The 17325-nt window shown below is 48.7% G+C and overlaps 7 protein-coding genes across 7 annotated transcripts; 4 read left to right on the plus strand and 3 right to left on the minus strand.

Annotated features, from left to right (window-relative positions):
* Positions 1-704: 704 nt before the first annotated feature.
* On the plus strand, positions 705-1879 carry FSUBG_7852 (HSP30 heat shock Yro1p; the record flags this gene model as incomplete). Its single annotated transcript, XM_036686199.1, has 4 exons — positions 705-753; positions 806-883; positions 1118-1420; positions 1470-1879. 4 exons carry the CDS (start codon positions 705-707, stop codon positions 1877-1879), a joined length of 840 nt encoding a protein of 279 aa, XP_036536642.1.
* Positions 1880-2366: 487 nt separating this feature from the next.
* Positions 2367-4238, minus strand: FSUBG_7853 (ammonium permease MEPA; the record flags this gene model as incomplete). The annotated part of the gene is made up of 5 exons (XM_036686200.1): positions 2367-3067; positions 3126-3373; positions 3475-3601; positions 3684-3816; positions 4137-4238. 5 exons carry the CDS (start codon positions 4236-4238, stop codon positions 2367-2369), a joined length of 1311 nt encoding a protein of 436 aa, XP_036536643.1.
* Positions 4239-6111: 1873 nt separating this feature from the next.
* On the plus strand, positions 6112-7460 carry FSUBG_7854 (3-(3-hydroxyphenyl)propionate 2-hydroxylase; the record flags this gene model as incomplete). The annotated part of the gene is made up of 4 exons (XM_036686201.1): positions 6112-6248; positions 6304-6695; positions 6744-7066; positions 7113-7460. The coding sequence occupies 4 exons, from the start codon at positions 6112-6114 to the stop codon at positions 7458-7460; spliced, it is 1200 nt and encodes a 399-aa protein (XP_036536644.1).
* Positions 7461-8189: 729 nt separating this feature from the next.
* Positions 8190-10026, plus strand: FSUBG_7855 (drug facilitator PEP5; the record flags this gene model as incomplete). The annotated part of the gene is made up of 3 exons (XM_036686202.1): positions 8190-8270; positions 8318-9809; positions 9854-10026. 3 exons carry the CDS (start codon positions 8190-8192, stop codon positions 10024-10026), a joined length of 1746 nt encoding a protein of 581 aa, XP_036536645.1.
* Positions 10027-10541: 515 nt separating this feature from the next.
* FSUBG_7856 (uncharacterized protein) lies at positions 10542-12344 on the minus strand (the record flags this gene model as incomplete). Its single annotated transcript, XM_036686203.1, has 2 exons — positions 10542-10912; positions 10961-12344. 2 exons carry the CDS (start codon positions 12342-12344, stop codon positions 10542-10544), a joined length of 1755 nt encoding a protein of 584 aa, XP_036536646.1.
* Positions 12345-13127: 783 nt separating this feature from the next.
* Positions 13128-15724, plus strand: FSUBG_7857 (sterigmatocystin biosynthesis lipase esterase STCI; the record flags this gene model as incomplete). The annotated part of the gene is made up of 6 exons (XM_036686204.1): positions 13128-13210; positions 13265-13643; positions 13698-13971; positions 14020-14202; positions 14649-14975; positions 15021-15724. The coding sequence occupies 6 exons, from the start codon at positions 13128-13130 to the stop codon at positions 15722-15724; spliced, it is 1950 nt and encodes a 649-aa protein (XP_036536647.1).
* Positions 15725-16106: 382 nt separating this feature from the next.
* Positions 16107-17014, minus strand: FSUBG_7858 (uncharacterized protein; the record flags this gene model as incomplete). The annotated part of the gene is made up of 2 exons (XM_036686205.1): positions 16107-16745; positions 16820-17014. The coding sequence occupies 2 exons, from the start codon at positions 17012-17014 to the stop codon at positions 16107-16109; spliced, it is 834 nt and encodes a 277-aa protein (XP_036536648.1).
* Between the last annotated feature and the right edge of the window lie 311 nt (positions 17015-17325).

Genomic DNA, 17325 nt, shown 5'->3' on the forward strand with positions numbered 1-17325 from the left:
TTGGATTGGCTGGTAGTATTTTTTAGTGTAATTACTTAGTTAGAAGATAGAATGAACTCCCCTAATACTTATGATCTACTGGTCTATACCCAAAGCCTCGCAAGTCAACGCTATTGTGAATAACGTAAAGACTATCTGATCGGAAAGAACCGGGCTGTCAATAATCTTCATGCACTGTCCCAGACTGTGCTTGATCTGGTCATCTCTAACCCCCACCAAAAGGTCGATCCCGTAGCGTTACATGGAACATTCCTATCTTGACCTCAAACCGTCATCATTTTCGGCAAATACATTGATCACCCTTGCAATTCCCACCTAAACTACCGCGGGATCTTCCATTTCGCGCTACGGCTACCGGCAACGGTTTTAGTCACTTGATACCACGTTTGAAACCTAGTGGTGTGGACTCAACAAGTCAGCACGTCATAGACTCAATATCAGCCATCGCAGATTCTGACAGCGCATTTTGATGAACAGTGCACTTTGTTTTTGAACAATGACGATTACTCGGCAGTTATTTCCGTCTGGGTTCGGGAGGGTCGGATATGAAGTCATGGAGAGGGAGATGGGAAGCGTGGGAAAGAAGCTTGGCTGCATTTAAGGGTTTGACATCCATACCTGTCATCCTCTTGGCCTGCAGACATTGTATTTTTCGTTCCACGAATACGAAGTTACTTTTTACCGTTAAATTAACGTTGCTCACCATGGCCGATCACCTTTATGCACGAAAGAACGATGCTCTCAATGTCAACCGTGAGCCATATCAACCCTCAGCTAAGACAAACACGCTAACGATTCACTACAGCTGACATTGTCAATGGGCAACGCAGTGACATTAACATCACCGTCAGAGGTTCTGACTGGTATTGGGCTGTCTGCGCAGGTGTGTAGAATAAAACAACTGGGTTATGTGGTGAAAGGGCTAACCGTCCTCAGTCATGACTATTTCAACCTTTGTGTTTCTTGGGCTTGGAATGAGAAAGCCTCGCACCGACCGTATCTTCCAGTAGGTTTCGTCAATGTCCCATTCGACATTTTTTAATCCTCTCCGATCATGAATACCAATGGAGTAGAGGTCTCATGTACTTTACTGACATGCTTAGCTACATCACTGCAGGTATCACCATGATCGCATCTATCGCATACTTCACGATGGCTTCGAACCTCGGCTGGACTCCTATCGCGGTTGAGTTCCAGAGGTCCGACCATAGGGTTGCCGGCATCTACAGAGAGATCTTCTACGCAAGATACATCGACTGGTTCTTGACAACCCCCTTGCTACTCACAGATCTGCTTCTTACTGCTGGCATGCCCTGGCCAACTGTGCTTTGGGTAATTCTCGTGGACTGGGTCATGATTGTCACTGGATTAGTCGGAGCTCTCGTCAAGAGCTCTTACAAGTGGGGTTATTTCGCATTTGGTACGTCGTGTTCCGTGCGTTAACATCATCATTACTAACATGAATCCAGGCTGCGCTGCCCTCGCATACATCGTTTACGTGCTCGCATGGGAAGCTCGTCTGCATGCCAAGCACGTTGGCCCTGACGTCGGTCGAACCTTTGTCATGTGCGGTTCCCTCACAGCCGTTGTATGGATCCTCTACCCCATTGCCTGGGGCGTCTGTGAAGGTGGTAACTTGATTGCCCCCGACTCCGAGGCGGTCTTCTACGGCATTCTTGATCTCATCGCAAAGCCTGTCTTTGGAGGATTGCTCCTCTGGGGACACCGAAACATCGACCCTGCTCGTCTTGGCCTTCGTATTCGCGACATTGACGAGCGTATTTTCCCAGATGGTCCCAACAACAAGACCACGTCTGGACATGGTGCTCGAAACGATACTGCCACCGCCTCTGGCGCTAATGTCAACCCAAACGCTTGAGTACAGCACTACAAATGATGATGATCAGCGGTCTGGTTCTTTGGACTCCAAAATCTCTGATGTTCATGTCTGGCGCAGTCTTCTACCCAATTCCCTAATCGTGCCTTTTCTTTGTCTTTCACGAGTTGGATTTTTTGTATGGTTTTCTGTGCAACATTAGTCTGATGATACCCGAAGCTTGTTTCGTGGCACGGATATGTCTTGGAGGGTTGTTCTAATCGTGTAATTTCGACCTCTGCATCTTGAGTTCTATTATATAGCGATATCTTACTTAATTCACTCGTTGATTCAACTGCAATCTCTTTGAACATATTAGTGTTGCACATCGATCCCTAAAAAGTGGAGGATGAGTGATCAGATGCAGCCAGTATTCCTTCCATCTGCATATATCTCTTCAGAGGCTCTCGCACCCAACATCATGATGTGCAGTGAGCGAAATGATTGTCCCATAGTAGGCTAACTACTACTAACTACTACCTTCCTCGACTCAGTCGACCTTCCTCTCTTCACTCTTGTCGGGAGTTTGCTGAGGGGTTGAAGCTCTCATAGGCGTTCCCTCCATCACCGGTGTGATACCTCCATTCATGTAATGGTCCTCCCAGTCCATGTCACTGAGATACTTGTAGTCAAGACCTCTGATCTCGTGTTCCTCGCTGGCTCGAAGATGCAGACCAGGGATCTTGCCAATGACGAAGAGCAATATGCATGAGATAACGAATGACCAAGCGGCACAAGTCACGGCACCTGCAATTTGGAGACCAAGCTGGCGATAATTTCCATCCCACCATCCACCTGCATAGGCATCTCCTGATACGCCATCCAGCGCAGGAACATATCCAGTAGCAAAGAGGCCAGTCAGGATATCTCCGATAACGCCGCCGATTCCGTGAATGGCAAAGATATCAAGGCCATCGTCGACCGAGAGAATGTACTTGTACTTGACACAGTAAAAGCACACCACCGCCGTGACACCTCCGATTACAGGAGAGACATAGATGAGTGTGAATCCGGCAGCGGGGGTGATGCCAACCAGTCCTGCGATGATCCCACTGCAGAAACCGACCAAAGAGAACTTTCGGGTATGCAGGTACCCAAGAAGAACCCAAGCTATTCCGCCAGCACAAGCAGAGAAGTTTGTATTCGCAACGACGTAGATCGATCGGAGACTAAGGTTTGCGGTGCTGCCACCTAAGTTGAGGGGAGAAGGTTAGCTTTCGGCCGCATATCTCAACGGCAATTGACATACCATTAAACGCAAACCAGCCAAACCAAATAAGTACAGTTCCAAGAACCATAAGTAGTGGATTATGTGGTTTGTAGTGTACGGCTGCCTTGCGATCGGTGATGCTGGCGTCGGGCAGTCGGGGTCCCAGCATAAACGACCAAGCCAGAGCACCAAATCCGGAGGCAATATGAACTGGCCCCGATCCTGCGAAGTCGTACAGGCCTAACGCGTACAGCCATCCCGCTGGGTTCCACTCCCAATAAGCTAGACTGCAGCGATGTTTGTTAGTGACTCTTCACGGGACGCGATTTGGTCCGCGCTGGTCCAGGCCAGGGCTGCGATCCAAGAGAGACTGCGACGAATAACTTACGGATAGTACACAAAGGTTGTCCAGCACAAAAGGAACACCATGCTAGGCCATAGTCTGCCTCTTTCCAGCATTGCTCCAGCCAAAATCATGGCAGTGGCGGTGACGAAGGTGACTCCGAAGATCGCATCTAGAGCACGCAATAGTCAGCCGGCAATGTTCAAGTACACTGAAACTTGTGTTCAATCACAGTCATGCTCGTCAATACATACATAGGATCTCAGGGATATCAGAGTTGGCAATCGATGGCTGGGCAAGAACGTTGTGAAATACAGCGAGCGACAGGTCACCCAACATTGGGTTTGTAGTCCGAGATTGATACAAGCTATAACCATAAATCCAAAACTGTATGCCTACAGCACAGGCACAGAAAAGGGACTGCAGGATTATCGTCAATGCTGCTTTCTTCCTATGCATGCCGGCATCTGTGTCGTGTCAGCAAATGGGGCCGGTATTTCGATGCGTCGCGAGTCCCTACAAAGAAAGCCAATTGCAGGAGTGATCTGCCAGCAAAGAATGGTGCAAACAAGCATCCATGCCATATCGCCCTGTGTAACATCATTTGTTAGCGATAAAATCTTTACCGAAGCCCTCGAGGAAGCGCAACGTTGGGATGAGAGCCGGGAGAATGCACAATCCGGCCCGTCTCGTTGAAAATGACTAACCTTGTCATAAGTAGCATTCAAATCATGGGTAATAGGATTACCGCCCGTGGGATCGTCATTGTAATCAGGCCACTCAGTGACCGGAGTGATTGTCGAAGCCATGCTGGATCAAATTTGGCAGAAACTGGCTGCATACACTACTGCGCTCCATCCCGACGGACGGCAGAACCCACTGTCTTTAATGACTTTCCCCCTATGTGAGGCCCTGAATGCTCGTATCTCAGACAGATCCTAGTGTTTCGCCAAGAAATGGGTATCATAGCTGAATCGGGAACATTTTTCCCTTTCCGGCGAAACCACGCGAGATAAGAATTAAGGTACAAGATAACGTTGCTTCATCGCGACGTGGCGTAGATTCCTTATCTTTGGCTGCATGATGTGTGGGTGGACAGATCTGAGATCGGCAGAGATAACGGACGAGCGGAATGGTTGTTCCCCTGGCTTCAACACGTTTTGGATCATTACAGAACAGAATAAAGGAGCATGAAAGGTCGTAGACTTCCTTCCAAATACTCAGTATTATTCTCTGATCTCGACGGAAGCATCAAGTCTGATGTAAACCTCGTAGAAGTTTAGCTGAACTTTAGCCTAATCTTATGTTATTTTAGGTAATCTTAGTACAGCGCCTCTATCGATGACAGAAGGGTGAGCTCATGACTTGACGTCTCATAAGGACCAATAGAGAGTGATTGTTGTCCGGTACCTTGCAGGGGATGGAATTTAAGTCAGTCTTTAGCTACGACCTTATCTTTGGCCAGGTTCGCTAGTTGAGAAAGGCTTGAAACTTATTGGCGGGGAGCGAGGCCGCTCGTGTTGTCCAGTCTCCCAGGTCGACCCAAATTTAACGTTACGATAAGAGCTTATGCTTATCTCTCTTAAGATTAAGGAGAGCCAATCAGAAGATGTTCTGAGCCCACCGTGACCGTTCGAGCTTGGCTACCCGGGAGTCCAGCGACTCCCCAGGCTGGGAATGCCATTGGATCAGATCATTTAAACAATATGCTTAAGAACTTCTTGTCTAACTTTGGGCAAGTTTTATGCCTTTTTGAATCAGAAGAAGAGTTAGTCGTGCGCACATGTGAGTTATCGTAGACACAACCTCTGATACTCCATTGATAAATTGATTAAGTCATCATCTGGGATCCTGTCTATCCATCCATCACATACTTGCTCCTCGTGTCTAAAACTCCATTGGTGATTATGGTATATTTTTAATACGGGAACCATAAGTGAGAATAATTCTGAATATTCTAATGAGGAACACATCAAGCTGTCAGTTTTCACGAAGAGCTTGAGTGATGAATTGTTTCACACGATGGTCCTCGTTGAAATTGCGGGGTTGCCCATGACGCGCTACGCGTCTACAGGAAACAAGGCACATTTCCCCACCGGAGCCGCGATCAGTCAAGCTTTACACCTGCTTTGTCATGGCACTGTCCAAAGAAAACATTGCCATTGAAGAAAAGGTTCTGTTCGCCAGCAAGTTGTGGTGTTATGTCACAGCCAGTCGAACAATCCCATCATGATGGATCTCAGGGCCTCTCAGTTTGTCGCGTCCACCCACGATTTATTACCCCCGAGCCGACATGATATGCGGGGGGCCTTAACGGGCACTAGTGACTGACTGCTTGCAATGGTGTCGGTTCTTACCTAACTATGAACCTGCACTTGATTCTCTCTCCGTTGGCGACCTCGGCGAGAAGACTTCGGCCTCGGCGAAGTTTGATGAAGCCATCGGATAAGTGGGGACGGCATCCCGGCCAAATCGGGCGCCGACCTTACGAGCCCGGCTCCACGGCCATGAAAGCTCCGACATGTAGACCCGTCTTCTCATGATGTTTTATGATCTTCGTTTTTCTTTATAGAAAGGCTTTTTATTTGTTTAAAACGACCTTTTGGGTATCCTGTTATAGTCTGCTGTAAATCCTGATATTCCAATATCATACAGCATCATACCTTGTTCCTTTATTCAGAAATGCCCAACCCAACAGTTATAGTCGTCGGCGCGGGCCCCGTCGGCCTCTTTACAGCCTTGATCCTTGCCCAGAATGGAATCAAGGTCACAGTGCTTGAGGCAGATGAAGGAATTTCCCGTAGTCCACGAGCTGCAGTGTAGGTTCTCCTATCCAATTGCTATTCATTCGCTGACATACCATACCAATCGTAGACAGCTCCCTTGCGTTAATCTCGAATTCGTCAAGGCTGGAGTCATCGAGGAGGTTCTCGAATATGGCTGTAGGAGCGATCATGGATACTGTTGGCGAGACGGATACGATACAACAAAAGTCCTCGCAGACTTCACGCCTCCACCATCCGAAAACCCCAATCTCTGCGCAGCCATGATAGGGCAAGACGTCTTGTCGCAGATCTTCCTTAAACATTTGATCAATACCGGAAATGCGGAGATCATCTTCAACCATGCTTTCACTCGTGTTGAGGACCATGGCGATTCAGTTACTGTCTACGCTCGGCGTGTACTTGATGATCAAGAGCTCAGCTTTAACTGTCGGTACGTCGTCGGAGCTGATGGTGGCAAGAGTTCGGTTAGGAAATGTATAGGTCAGTCTCTCGAAGGCTACACCTGGCCAGATATACGACTCATTGCAGTCAATATCCTCTACGACCTTGAAAAGTTAGGCTGGAAGCATGGTAACTTTATTGTACATCCTGAGGATTGGGCAATCGTTGTGAAACGTGGACCAAAGAATCTGTGGAGGGTTGCAACTAGCGTTCCATTCGCTCAGGGTGCTGATGGAGAGCCTATTACTGACAAGGCTGTCTTCCCCGTCATCAAAGACAGACTTTCTAGAATCTTGCCGGGTAACACTGATGAGATCATCTACCTCCAAACAGCCCCGTACACGATTCATCAGCGCTGTGTATCGAAATATCGCGTTGGTAATATCATTCTCGCTGGCGATGCTGCCCACGTAAGTTCTCTCTCAACATCGCATCCTTCGTCGCTAAGTACTCTAGCTTAACAATCCTGTCGGTGGACTTGGACTGACTACCGGTTTACTCGATGCCGCTCATCTGGGCAAAGCTTTAGTCCAGATCATCAACGACAATGCCCCAGAAACAGAACTCGATGATTATGCAACGGCTAGGCGCGACGTCTACAAGAATATCACAGATCCATTATCGACTGCGAATCTGTTAAGAGTGAAGTCGACTGCTCCTGAGGACGTTGCAGCGAGGGAGGCGTTTTTCACGATGTTGAATGATCCGAACCAGAAAGCCCAGCTGTTTGCTCATATGGGAAAGGAGATGGGGTTGTCGACTACCTTGGACATGAAGGATTTGGGGCCAAGACCACAGCTGTGAACTTAAGATTAGTTACAATAAGAGGAACTAGCTCACCAACCACAATACGGTTTTTGAAGTGGCGTTGTTACGTAACTTACATTGCCTCGTGCTTAGGATCATGATCAATACTGCGTTATTTGTGGCCATCAACTAACGTCTCTAACATTCAACGATATGCTACAAAACATTTCACTTAATGCTGCTCTACCTCAACCCCCCTGTTCATGCAACCGCCCCAATCTAATAGTGTATCATCTGCATTACCGCCATCCACTGGGGATCCTCTGAATAAGCGGGTTGTCTTTTCAACCTGAACTTAGTTGACGACTTTGAAGAGGCCAATGCGTTTCTATTTGGATTGATCACAGGCAGGGCGCAACTGTTTGAAGTGGAGGCGGAGTGCTAAACGGCCGGCGCGTCTTGATGCCGCGATCTGACCTACGGGCCTGCGGCCACCGCGAATGCCGTCTCCACCATCCCGATGGCATCTCCCAACGCTACCCCAGATCTCAATTCGGCATTTTTGACTGGGGTAAACCCGGGGAACGCGCCAGTCATACCTCCCCTATTTGCCCCAGCACCTTTACCGAATACTGTATCACGCAGCATACGAATGCCAGCCACCGGCATTCAAACACGGATGTGCCCTCCCTGTCACTAACGATATAACAAAGCTTGGTCCCACCGTATTTTGCTGCTAACATATCCTTGCTTCTCAAGGTCCAGTCTCTGAGTCGCATCGCCAACATGGCTTCCCAATCCTCCATCAGCGCGCCCTTTGAGCAAGATGTTGCTCGAATCCATTCCAAGACGTATATCTGCCTTTTCGTAAGTCACTCTGCACCTCTGGCACCTCGAAGCTAACCAATGAATAGGCAGTCAACATGATATACCTCACGCAACTCCTTTCTCTCGTCGGCACAGGTCTCTTAGCAAATACCATGGCCGCAGCCGTCGGCGGGAGCAGCCAGACTGTCTGGTACTCATCCTGCATCACGATCCTCACCGTTGTTCTCAACCCTCCTATCGGACAAGTCGCTGACTACTGGGGCCGCAAAACCATCCTCGTTGTTATGCCCCTCGCTGGCGTTGCAGGTAGTATCATCATATCCCGAGCTCAAAGTTCAGGAACTCTTATTGCCGGATGCGCAATCTTGGGTGCCACTTTCGGAAGCCAGTCGCTCACCGTTGCTGTCATGTCCGAAATCCTTCCTCGGCATTACAGACCTATTGGACAAGCGGTTGGGAGTGTATCGATCGCGCTTGGTTCGATCATTGCCTTGCTCATGGGGGGTGGCCTACTCCGTCACGGTGACAACTCCAACTACCGCATCTTTTGGTATGTGACCGCCGGTTGCTACGCCCTTGCATCTCTGGGCTGTTTCATCGGATATAACCCCCCGCCCCGAGACCTTCAAGTCTCCCTCAATGCATCGGAAAAGATCAAGAGTCTTGACTGGGTAGGATATACATTATTTGCCCCGGCCCTCGTCCTTTTCTGTATAGCCCTATCATGGTCCCAAAACCCCTACTCTTGGGATAGTGTCAATATCCTTGCACCCTTTATCATCAGCATCGTCGTCCTGATAGTCTTCATCGTGTACGAGTGGAGGTTCAAGAAGGATGGTATGCTTCACCATGAGCTATGGAGGCACAGAAACTTCGCCATCTCCTTATTTGTCATTTTTATCGAGGGTATCGCTTTCTTCGCCGCCAACTCATATTTTGTCTTCGAAATCTCCCTCGTATATGATGCCAGCTTCCTTTCGGGCAGTGTCAACTTTGCTATCATGTTTATCACTGCCGTTGTTTTCTCACCCGTCTTTGGCCTGTGGTCCGCTAAATACAAGACACTTCGGCCACCACTCGTCTTGGGTGCCGTCTGTCTTCTTGCCTTCTTCATTCTACTGGCAACTTCAAAGATTGACACTCCTCGATATGCTTTCTGGATCTATCCTTTACTACCTGGAATTGCACTTCCTTCGATTGTTCCATTGACGATGGTTTCTGCGCAATTCGCAACAACACCGGAGCTTATCGCTCTCACATCTGCTCTCATGACGAGTATTCGCAGTCTAGGGGGCTCAATTGGTCTAGCAATCAACAATGCTGTCCTGCACAATGCCTTGGATAAGGAGTTATCCAAGAAGATTGCAGAGGCAGCTCTACCACTCGGGCTACCTACCTCGTCTCTGCCTGCGCTTATTCAAGGGCTAGCTTCCCAGAACAAACAGGCAGTAGCTGCTGTCCCTGGCCTCACACCTGAAATCGCAAATGCCGCCGTTTTAGGTATGAAGAAGGCGTACTTGATCGCGTTTCGAAACGCATGGATCGTTTCGGCTGCATTCTGCTCTCTCATGCTTATAGGTAAGTTCGACCTACCCGTTCACATGCAAACTCGACTGACCAAGAAGCCTGCTTCTTCATCAAAGAACAAGCATCCGAGTTTGATGCAACCATTGATGCACCAGTTGAGATTGATTCCAAGACCCTGGAAGTTGATGAGACCGTGCCGCCAGAAAAGAAAGAGAAGCAGTTCGAGAGTAGGGCAGAAGTGAGCCACCAGGAGAACACTAGCTCTTGATTGATCTAACATGTTCAGAACCTCTAGGCTGCTAGGTGCAAGAAGACTTCTGACGTTCAATTAAGGTGCTAAAAATACTTAGTCTAAGATCCTCTAGATCCTCTAGATCTATACTAAATTTACCTAAATTTTCCTGAGGCTTTTTATCACCTACCTAGGATAGAGGTCCTAAGTTTTATTTCATTCACTTGGGCAATTCATGCAGTACATAGCTTCCGTCAGACTAGTGATTAGGGTTGCCAAGATGTCCTCATTGTCGTTAAGAATAACCACCAGATTTAAATGTTCCAACCGTCTCTAGCCACACACACTCCGTACTCGCAGTTATCACCCTGTAGACTACCGCTATGCCGGATCAAGGACAAGCTCTGTCGCAAACAGCAGCGCTTTTCAAGCGCTCGGAATAACCTTCATAGCAGATAAAGGTGTCGCCAACTGTACATGATTCAACACGCGTTACCATTGCTTCAATAATTCGTCTATCACTCATCTGTCCCCAAGCACTCCCACTTCTATCACAACTGCAGATAATTGAGATGCTGATGATCCTCGTCAAGAAAATTGAGAGAAATGCCGCTGCTCCAATCGGGTTGAGTATCCCCTGGCACGTATCTTGGTAATCCCCTCCCAGCCATATTTGCAAGCTCTGTCATCAAAGACTCTGCGTCCCCTAGTTCCGTCGGCTGAAGAAGTTGCTGCAGGTCACTGTCACCACAACTGCTCTCTGCTGATATGTTCTCATTTCTCGGTTCCTCTATATCGAGCCCTCCAACTATCGTGGGCTGGTCATCTTTCCGATTAATGGGAGCCCTTGAAGGGAAAAATAAAGCAAATCGCTTCTCAAATGAGTTGTCCTTGTCACGGCGCATCAATGAAGCCTTGAGATCTATTCTTGGTTAGTATGCAAGGGTGTTGGTTAACAGGCGACACGTACTTATTATGATTGAGGCAAGATTCCATACGGTGGCATATTGCGACAAGACCAGACTGACCAGCTCACTATTATGATATCCGGTATACGAAGCATCAGTCATATCTTTTGACGGGTATGCTCGGTCTGACAACAGACAGCATGCCAGGAAAGGCTGACACAGAGGGATATAATCAGGATACCAATGATAGAATATCCGAGATAAATGGCGTGGCGAGCGTAATGTCTCTGGATGTTCAGGCTTGAAGGTGGCCTGTATGGTCGTACGGGTGCAAGTCAACATGAGATGCATGCCAATAATCCAGTTATGTCTTGCTGCATCTCCCGAAGACACTTCTCGCTCCAGGGTCTCCAGGTTGAACCTCTGCGACATGGCAAGTGAAAAGCACGTGATAGCGTCAATGAGCTCCTCCTTATCTCGCTGACAAGTGAAACGACCCGCTGTAAATTCACTTGCGACACTCAGGAGAATATTGGCTATGAGAAACCACGCTCTTGGGTCCTGATTCGGAGAGTCGAGAAGGAGTTTCCAGACCTCACTGGGTCTTGGGTCGACAATAGGTGACTCAACAGGTCGGTCAGCAAACCATGCTTCGTCACTAACCGGAAGCTTGACCATCACCATTGACCGGGTGATAGAACTTGGCCGTCTTGACATGAGGGAGCCAAAAGTGTCGAGTTCCCAGGTGATCCAAAACGCACGACGCTGCTCTTCTAGAACTGACCAGTCGCTTGATTCATCCTGCTCATCCATACTGCACAAGTTTAGATCGTAGGCTAGTCGGACACAGACGCCCGCAACGATCCAGGCGCGGTGGGATGGGCCACAAGCATATTCGTAGACAGCTAGCAAGATGCATCCCTGCAAATGTTCAAGACTTGGTGCTTGGCCGGACTGGCATTTTTCATAATACATATTGGCCTTTTCCACAAAGACCTGCCCGCGGCTTGGTGCTGGTATGCCGTGAAACCATGAATTTGTGGAGTGGCGTGCTGCCAAGGCAAACATACCGCAGAGCAGCAATGCTTCGGTGTTGCAGTGACTTCTGTCATCGAATACGCCATTCTTCATGAACCGGGCGAAGAACCGTGGCCTGTGAAGAAGCGGAAGCCATCCCTGGGTCTTGGAGAAAAATATGTGAATAAGTTCAGTCAATACAGGCACCGGTATCCCCAGCCAGGTAGGTGGCTCTCCGTCGGTTGAGCGGAAAGTGGATGCTGGTGACGTTGAATCGTCACAGACGATGCTTGTGCCCAAGACGATGATTTCTGACTGTGATTCATCGTTGCTGTCGTCTTTCATAGGCTGGTCCTGTTCCCTGTCGAGGGAGTTTGGTGTATGAATATCGTTGACTTTCGGAAGCTGCTCTGTCTGCGACAACAGCATGTCGATGTCTTGCCCATCGCCCAATCTTGACTCAAGCAGGCTGAAGAGACGCTCTGATTAGAAAGTCAGCATTCAACCATATTCACCTCAGATGCTTGCAACCCACCGAGCTTCTGGGAATCTATCTGACTCTCCTGGCGACGTCTCTGAGGCGTCTTTCGCTTTGTTGGAAATGTACAGGATTGGCCGGTTCTTGTACACAAGCCGCAATTGGGTCTTCTCATATCGCCTAGGCCCTGATCAGCTCGCACTCGGAAATCGGAAATCGTAGCCTACATCGCGTCTTCTTTCTGTGTTAGGCGCATTAGCTTGTGCGTCAGTCAAGAAGCTGCATGGAAAGGCTCAAATACCGTCTGCATTCGAAACAGGCGCGATGGCCCTTCCACGTCTCAGGTGGAGTCGAACGTTCTGCCTCGTCTTGTGTCATGCTGAGAGCGTATAGAATCTGTTATCAATGGATTGATGGTCGCGATCCAACGTACAATGGAGTTGAGTTTGGAGCAGGTTGCATCAACTGCTCCCCAGATTTGTCGTTTGCGGGGGAATGTGGACACCCGAAGCTCAATCTACCGATTCTTCCGTTGATTGGCCTTAACCGAGGGCCCTTGTTACGCCATGTTCGTTAGTTCCAGTGGTGGGCCCGGTCAAACACGGTCTTTTCATGTCCGGCTGAATTACGTGTAGGCTCATTAGACAGTTTGCTCACAGCTGTATTTATGTCCCCATGCGGCTATTGCTCAGCATGGCCAGTTCGAGTCTAACATGTCCCTTAAACTGTCCAAAATGGCTCCTAGCTTAGAAATCATCGCCAGTGCTCAACCAGACCCCGAGTTTCTTGAGGCATGTGCTCTTCCCCACCACCAAAAGTCCAACAAGAACAGCACTAACAACGCCCACTAACAGATCTTAAAGTCCAGCAGCCCTCCGCCGCTTCCGGCTAATGTCGATATACCAACCCTACGAGCGACATCTAATAAGCACAAAAATGAGGCGCGAGACGCACTAGGAGGCACTCCCCCGAGCCTGACCGAGCGAGATATTGAGATACCTGTTCGCGACGGCAGCAGCATTCTCGCTTATGTTTATGCTCCATCAGATGTCGTCCCAGGAGATGAACTTCCTATCTTTTTATTCTTCCATGGCGGTGGCTTTTGTCTAGGCACGCGTCATGATGATATGGAGTCCAACAGGATCTTGGCGGTCAAGGCTGGTATCATCATAGTCTGCCTTGACTACCGCCTTGCTCCGGAACATCCGTTTCCTCAGGCTATTCATGATGGAGTTGATGCTTTAAATTGGGTATGTAATTATGCTTTTTCAGCTGTGTTTGGTAACGGACCTGACCTTAGACAGATCGCTGAAAATCCTACGAAAGTTCACCCTTCCGCGGCCCCTTCAGCAGGCCTCATCATCGGAGGCACTTCTGCCGGAGCAAGCATTGCCAACGGCGTGGTGTATCTAAACCGCGATCTTGGATCTCCTGCAAAGGTCTCTGGACAGTTTCTCGGCGTCGGACCTCTCCTTCCTCCACCATCTGTTCCGGAGAAGTACAAAGACGACTATGTCAGTCATGAGCAGAATAAAGATGTGACTATACCTCCAGAGGAACTCGCTCGCGCATTCGTTGGTAAGAAACCCAGGAAATTGTATCAGACAGAGGCTAAGATATTTCCAGCTGCATACAAGCCAGACCCGACCTCGCCGATCGCAGTGCCTGCTGTCCATTCGTCCGGACACTCAGGGATCCCTCCAACGTACTTTCAAGTCTGCGGGCTTGACGGGTTAAGGGACGAGAGCATCATTTACGAGCAGATTCTTCAGGAAAACAGCATCTCCACGCGACTAGATCTGTATCCGGGTCTGCCGCATCATTTCTGGGAATTCTTTCCTCAATTGACCAAACAGGTTGAAAAGAGAACAAACGATACGGTGGAGGGAATTAAGTGGTTATTGCATGAGTCGAAATTCCCAAAGTTGTAATACTGCTTTCCATATATGAGGAATAGCCCGGCTGTAACGTGGAATTTGTGTTTAGCTATGGCAATTTCTATCACTATGACAGCCGGAAAGGTCGGCATTGAGAATATCCATTATTTCCTGGTATTCACTTAAACCTTGTTGAGTCCCCATTCTGTAAGCGTTAGTCAGCGATTGTCAGTATGTGTAAGACGCTACTAGCGGCTCTCGTAAGATCTCAAAGCTCGTCACAGTGCAATATCGGTGAAACCTCGCTACCATTTACAAGGAGCGGCCGCTGTTGCCATATATCACCGGACGGCAATGCCCCTTTTGAAATATCCCTAGACTCATTCACTGTGAACCTCAGTATTGAATCACAGATCATTGTAAAGATGGCAGTGACGAACCGCCGAAAGTCACGCGACAGCGGCGATGTCGAAGCTAGGCCCAGCTCAGAGCCTTCGGGTCCTCATTATCGAAGGTACAGTCAACCCTTTGCCGGAAGACTCGGTGCCAATCAGGCGTACGTTGTTGAAGGGGGAACATCGGAGGATGACCATGTACTGCATCATGCACCAGATGCAACGCCGCACATGTCGTTCCGGGAGTTGATGGACATGCGTCCGATCAAGAATCTGGATTTGTGGAAAGCGGCACTTATCGAAGGAATTGGTAACTTCACCTATCAACTTTATGTTCTCGACTGACTAGTAGCAGGTACTTTGCTGTTTGTGTACATCACGATATGGGTAAGCATCTCGCCGGATACTGCTCCCGCTGCTCCAACACAACGATTTGGGAGCTTTGACAATGCTGCTTTCCTGGGGCCTCTCATTGGCGGTATAACCAACCTCATCTTCATAACGCTCTTCATCACGTCCTTTGGGGCGATTTCCGGTGCTCATTTCAACCCGTTGATCACCTTCGCCACTTTCTGCGCTCGGCTTTGCTCGTTACCGCGTCTGATACTGTATGTCGCAGCTCAGATCGGCGGCGGCGCCCTGGCTGGTCTGTTGGTCAGGGCAAGCTGGGGAGGTCGAGGTTTCAAAGTCGGGGGATGCTGGCTGTTCACGGATATCGTCCCGCCAAGGGAGATATTTGTCGTCGAGCTAGTATCAGCTACCCTTCTCCTATTCCTTGCTTTTGGTGTTGGACTGGATCCTCGACAAGCCAAGATCATTGGCCCGGCACTGGGACCTTTCATGGTAGGATTGAGTGTCGGGACCATGAGCTTTGCTAGTGCTTTCGCGCGATATGGATACGGCGGTGCTGGCATGAATCCTGCGAGATGTATGGGCGCTTTTGTTGGCAGTCGATTTCCGAGCTGGCATTGGATACACTGGGTTGCTGATGGGACTGCCTGTATTATTCACGGTTTCTGCTATTATTTTATTCCGCCCTGGACAGAAGTTCGCCAATGAGAGTTTCTCACATACCTTGGCGCCTGGAAAGGAATATGATTGAATAGTCAGACCTGGGGGGCAGGTTTCAGTGAGAGTATATCGCGTATCACACCATCGAGGTGGGTGTATGCCGCTGAATCTGCATGTATGTACGTGTCTAATTATAGCAAGCGAGGCCCGCGGTTACTAATTTTAGTGTCAGCGGCACTCTTTGCATTTCCAATGCTGATGCAGCTGACATTTAGTATGTTTCCACGAGCCATTCCAGCATTTGTTATGTTCCTATCAAATCGCGTCTATTAGGAGAGGTCGAGGATCGCTCTAGGCTAGGCTCAACAATTGGGGATATGTCATTAAATATCCTTTAGTATCCCGCATGCAATCTGAATAAAAACCATTATCAATGCCGTTGGACTTGTGATCTCAGCTGCATATGATGTATCGCTTTAACCTCCCCACTGTTCTTCAGCTCTTCATCTTCAATCATCTGGTCGAACATAACCCGATCTGCTAACTTAGATTCCATAGCAGCTTCATAGCTCAAAGAGCCCAGAAGAGCATGAGGCTCTGTCCAAGAAGATCCAAAGTCTACCAGTCGTCCATCGCGGAAGTTATCGATGCGTATGTCCATGTTATATATCCCCGCTTTGTTCATTGAAACGACTTTGCCTAGAATTTTTCTCATGTTCGTCGACGTGATGCCACTTTTCGAAGATGCAACATCCTTGACGATAGCTCTGGCTCTGAACCCTCCGATTGTGGTTCCCTGATAACTGATGTCGACTGAATCCAGGCCGAGGTCGATATCACGATTCTGTAAAGCCTCTTGGTCTTTTGATTCGAGGAAGAAAAATCCGTGACTGGCAACAGCTACATCTGATTTGAGAATCTTTCTGTCCATAGCTTCGCGTATTCGACCATATGCTCGGCATTCTGCGTAAAACGGATCGGTATAGTAGGCAGCAGTGTCAAGAGATGTGTCTTCACCTAATAGCGGCCCCCAGAAGTACTCAGTACTCATAGGGTCAAAGAACTTGAACTGTCATTTAAGCCGTTATCAGAGAACATGCTCGGAAAAGGGACGAAGTATTAAAGGTTCTTGTCGTTACATACTACTTTTACTGCGTACTCACGGCCTCGGATGAGAACCCGGAACACATAACCTTGGCTCGAGGTCACGTCGTCATCTTCATCAAGTCTCTCAAGCCATTGAATGCGCGATTTATGATATGGAAAGATAGTGAGCTTTGGCCCGTCGCACGGTGGTAACTTCTGAGGAATTGGTAAAACCCGTCGTTTTCTCGGCATACTGGAGAAGCTAGAGGGAAGAAGATGAGGTATTTGTGATGTGTGTGGGCATACCATTGACCCTCGCCCACTGTCATCCTTATAGCTGGCGGCAATCATCCGTATCCGCGCCGGGCCGCTTTTAGCGATAATCAGGTTTTCATGCAGTATTGCAGCATCTGTGGAGGGGTCGCGTGGTCTGTGAGTGGCTAGCATGGGTGGCAATGCTGCAGAGATATCACCAACATCAATATGCAGAGTTCAGCTCCGAGGTGGGCGAATGAACAAGATGGAATGAACCGAAGTATCCACAGCCTGATCTGGCTGTCTGG

Source organism: Fusarium subglutinans (genome assembly GCF_013396075.1).
Source record: "Fusarium subglutinans strain NRRL 66333 chromosome Unknown NRRL66333_c0000102, whole genome shotgun sequence".
NCBI classification, from domain to species: domain Eukaryota; kingdom Fungi; phylum Ascomycota; class Sordariomycetes; order Hypocreales; family Nectriaceae; genus Fusarium; species Fusarium subglutinans.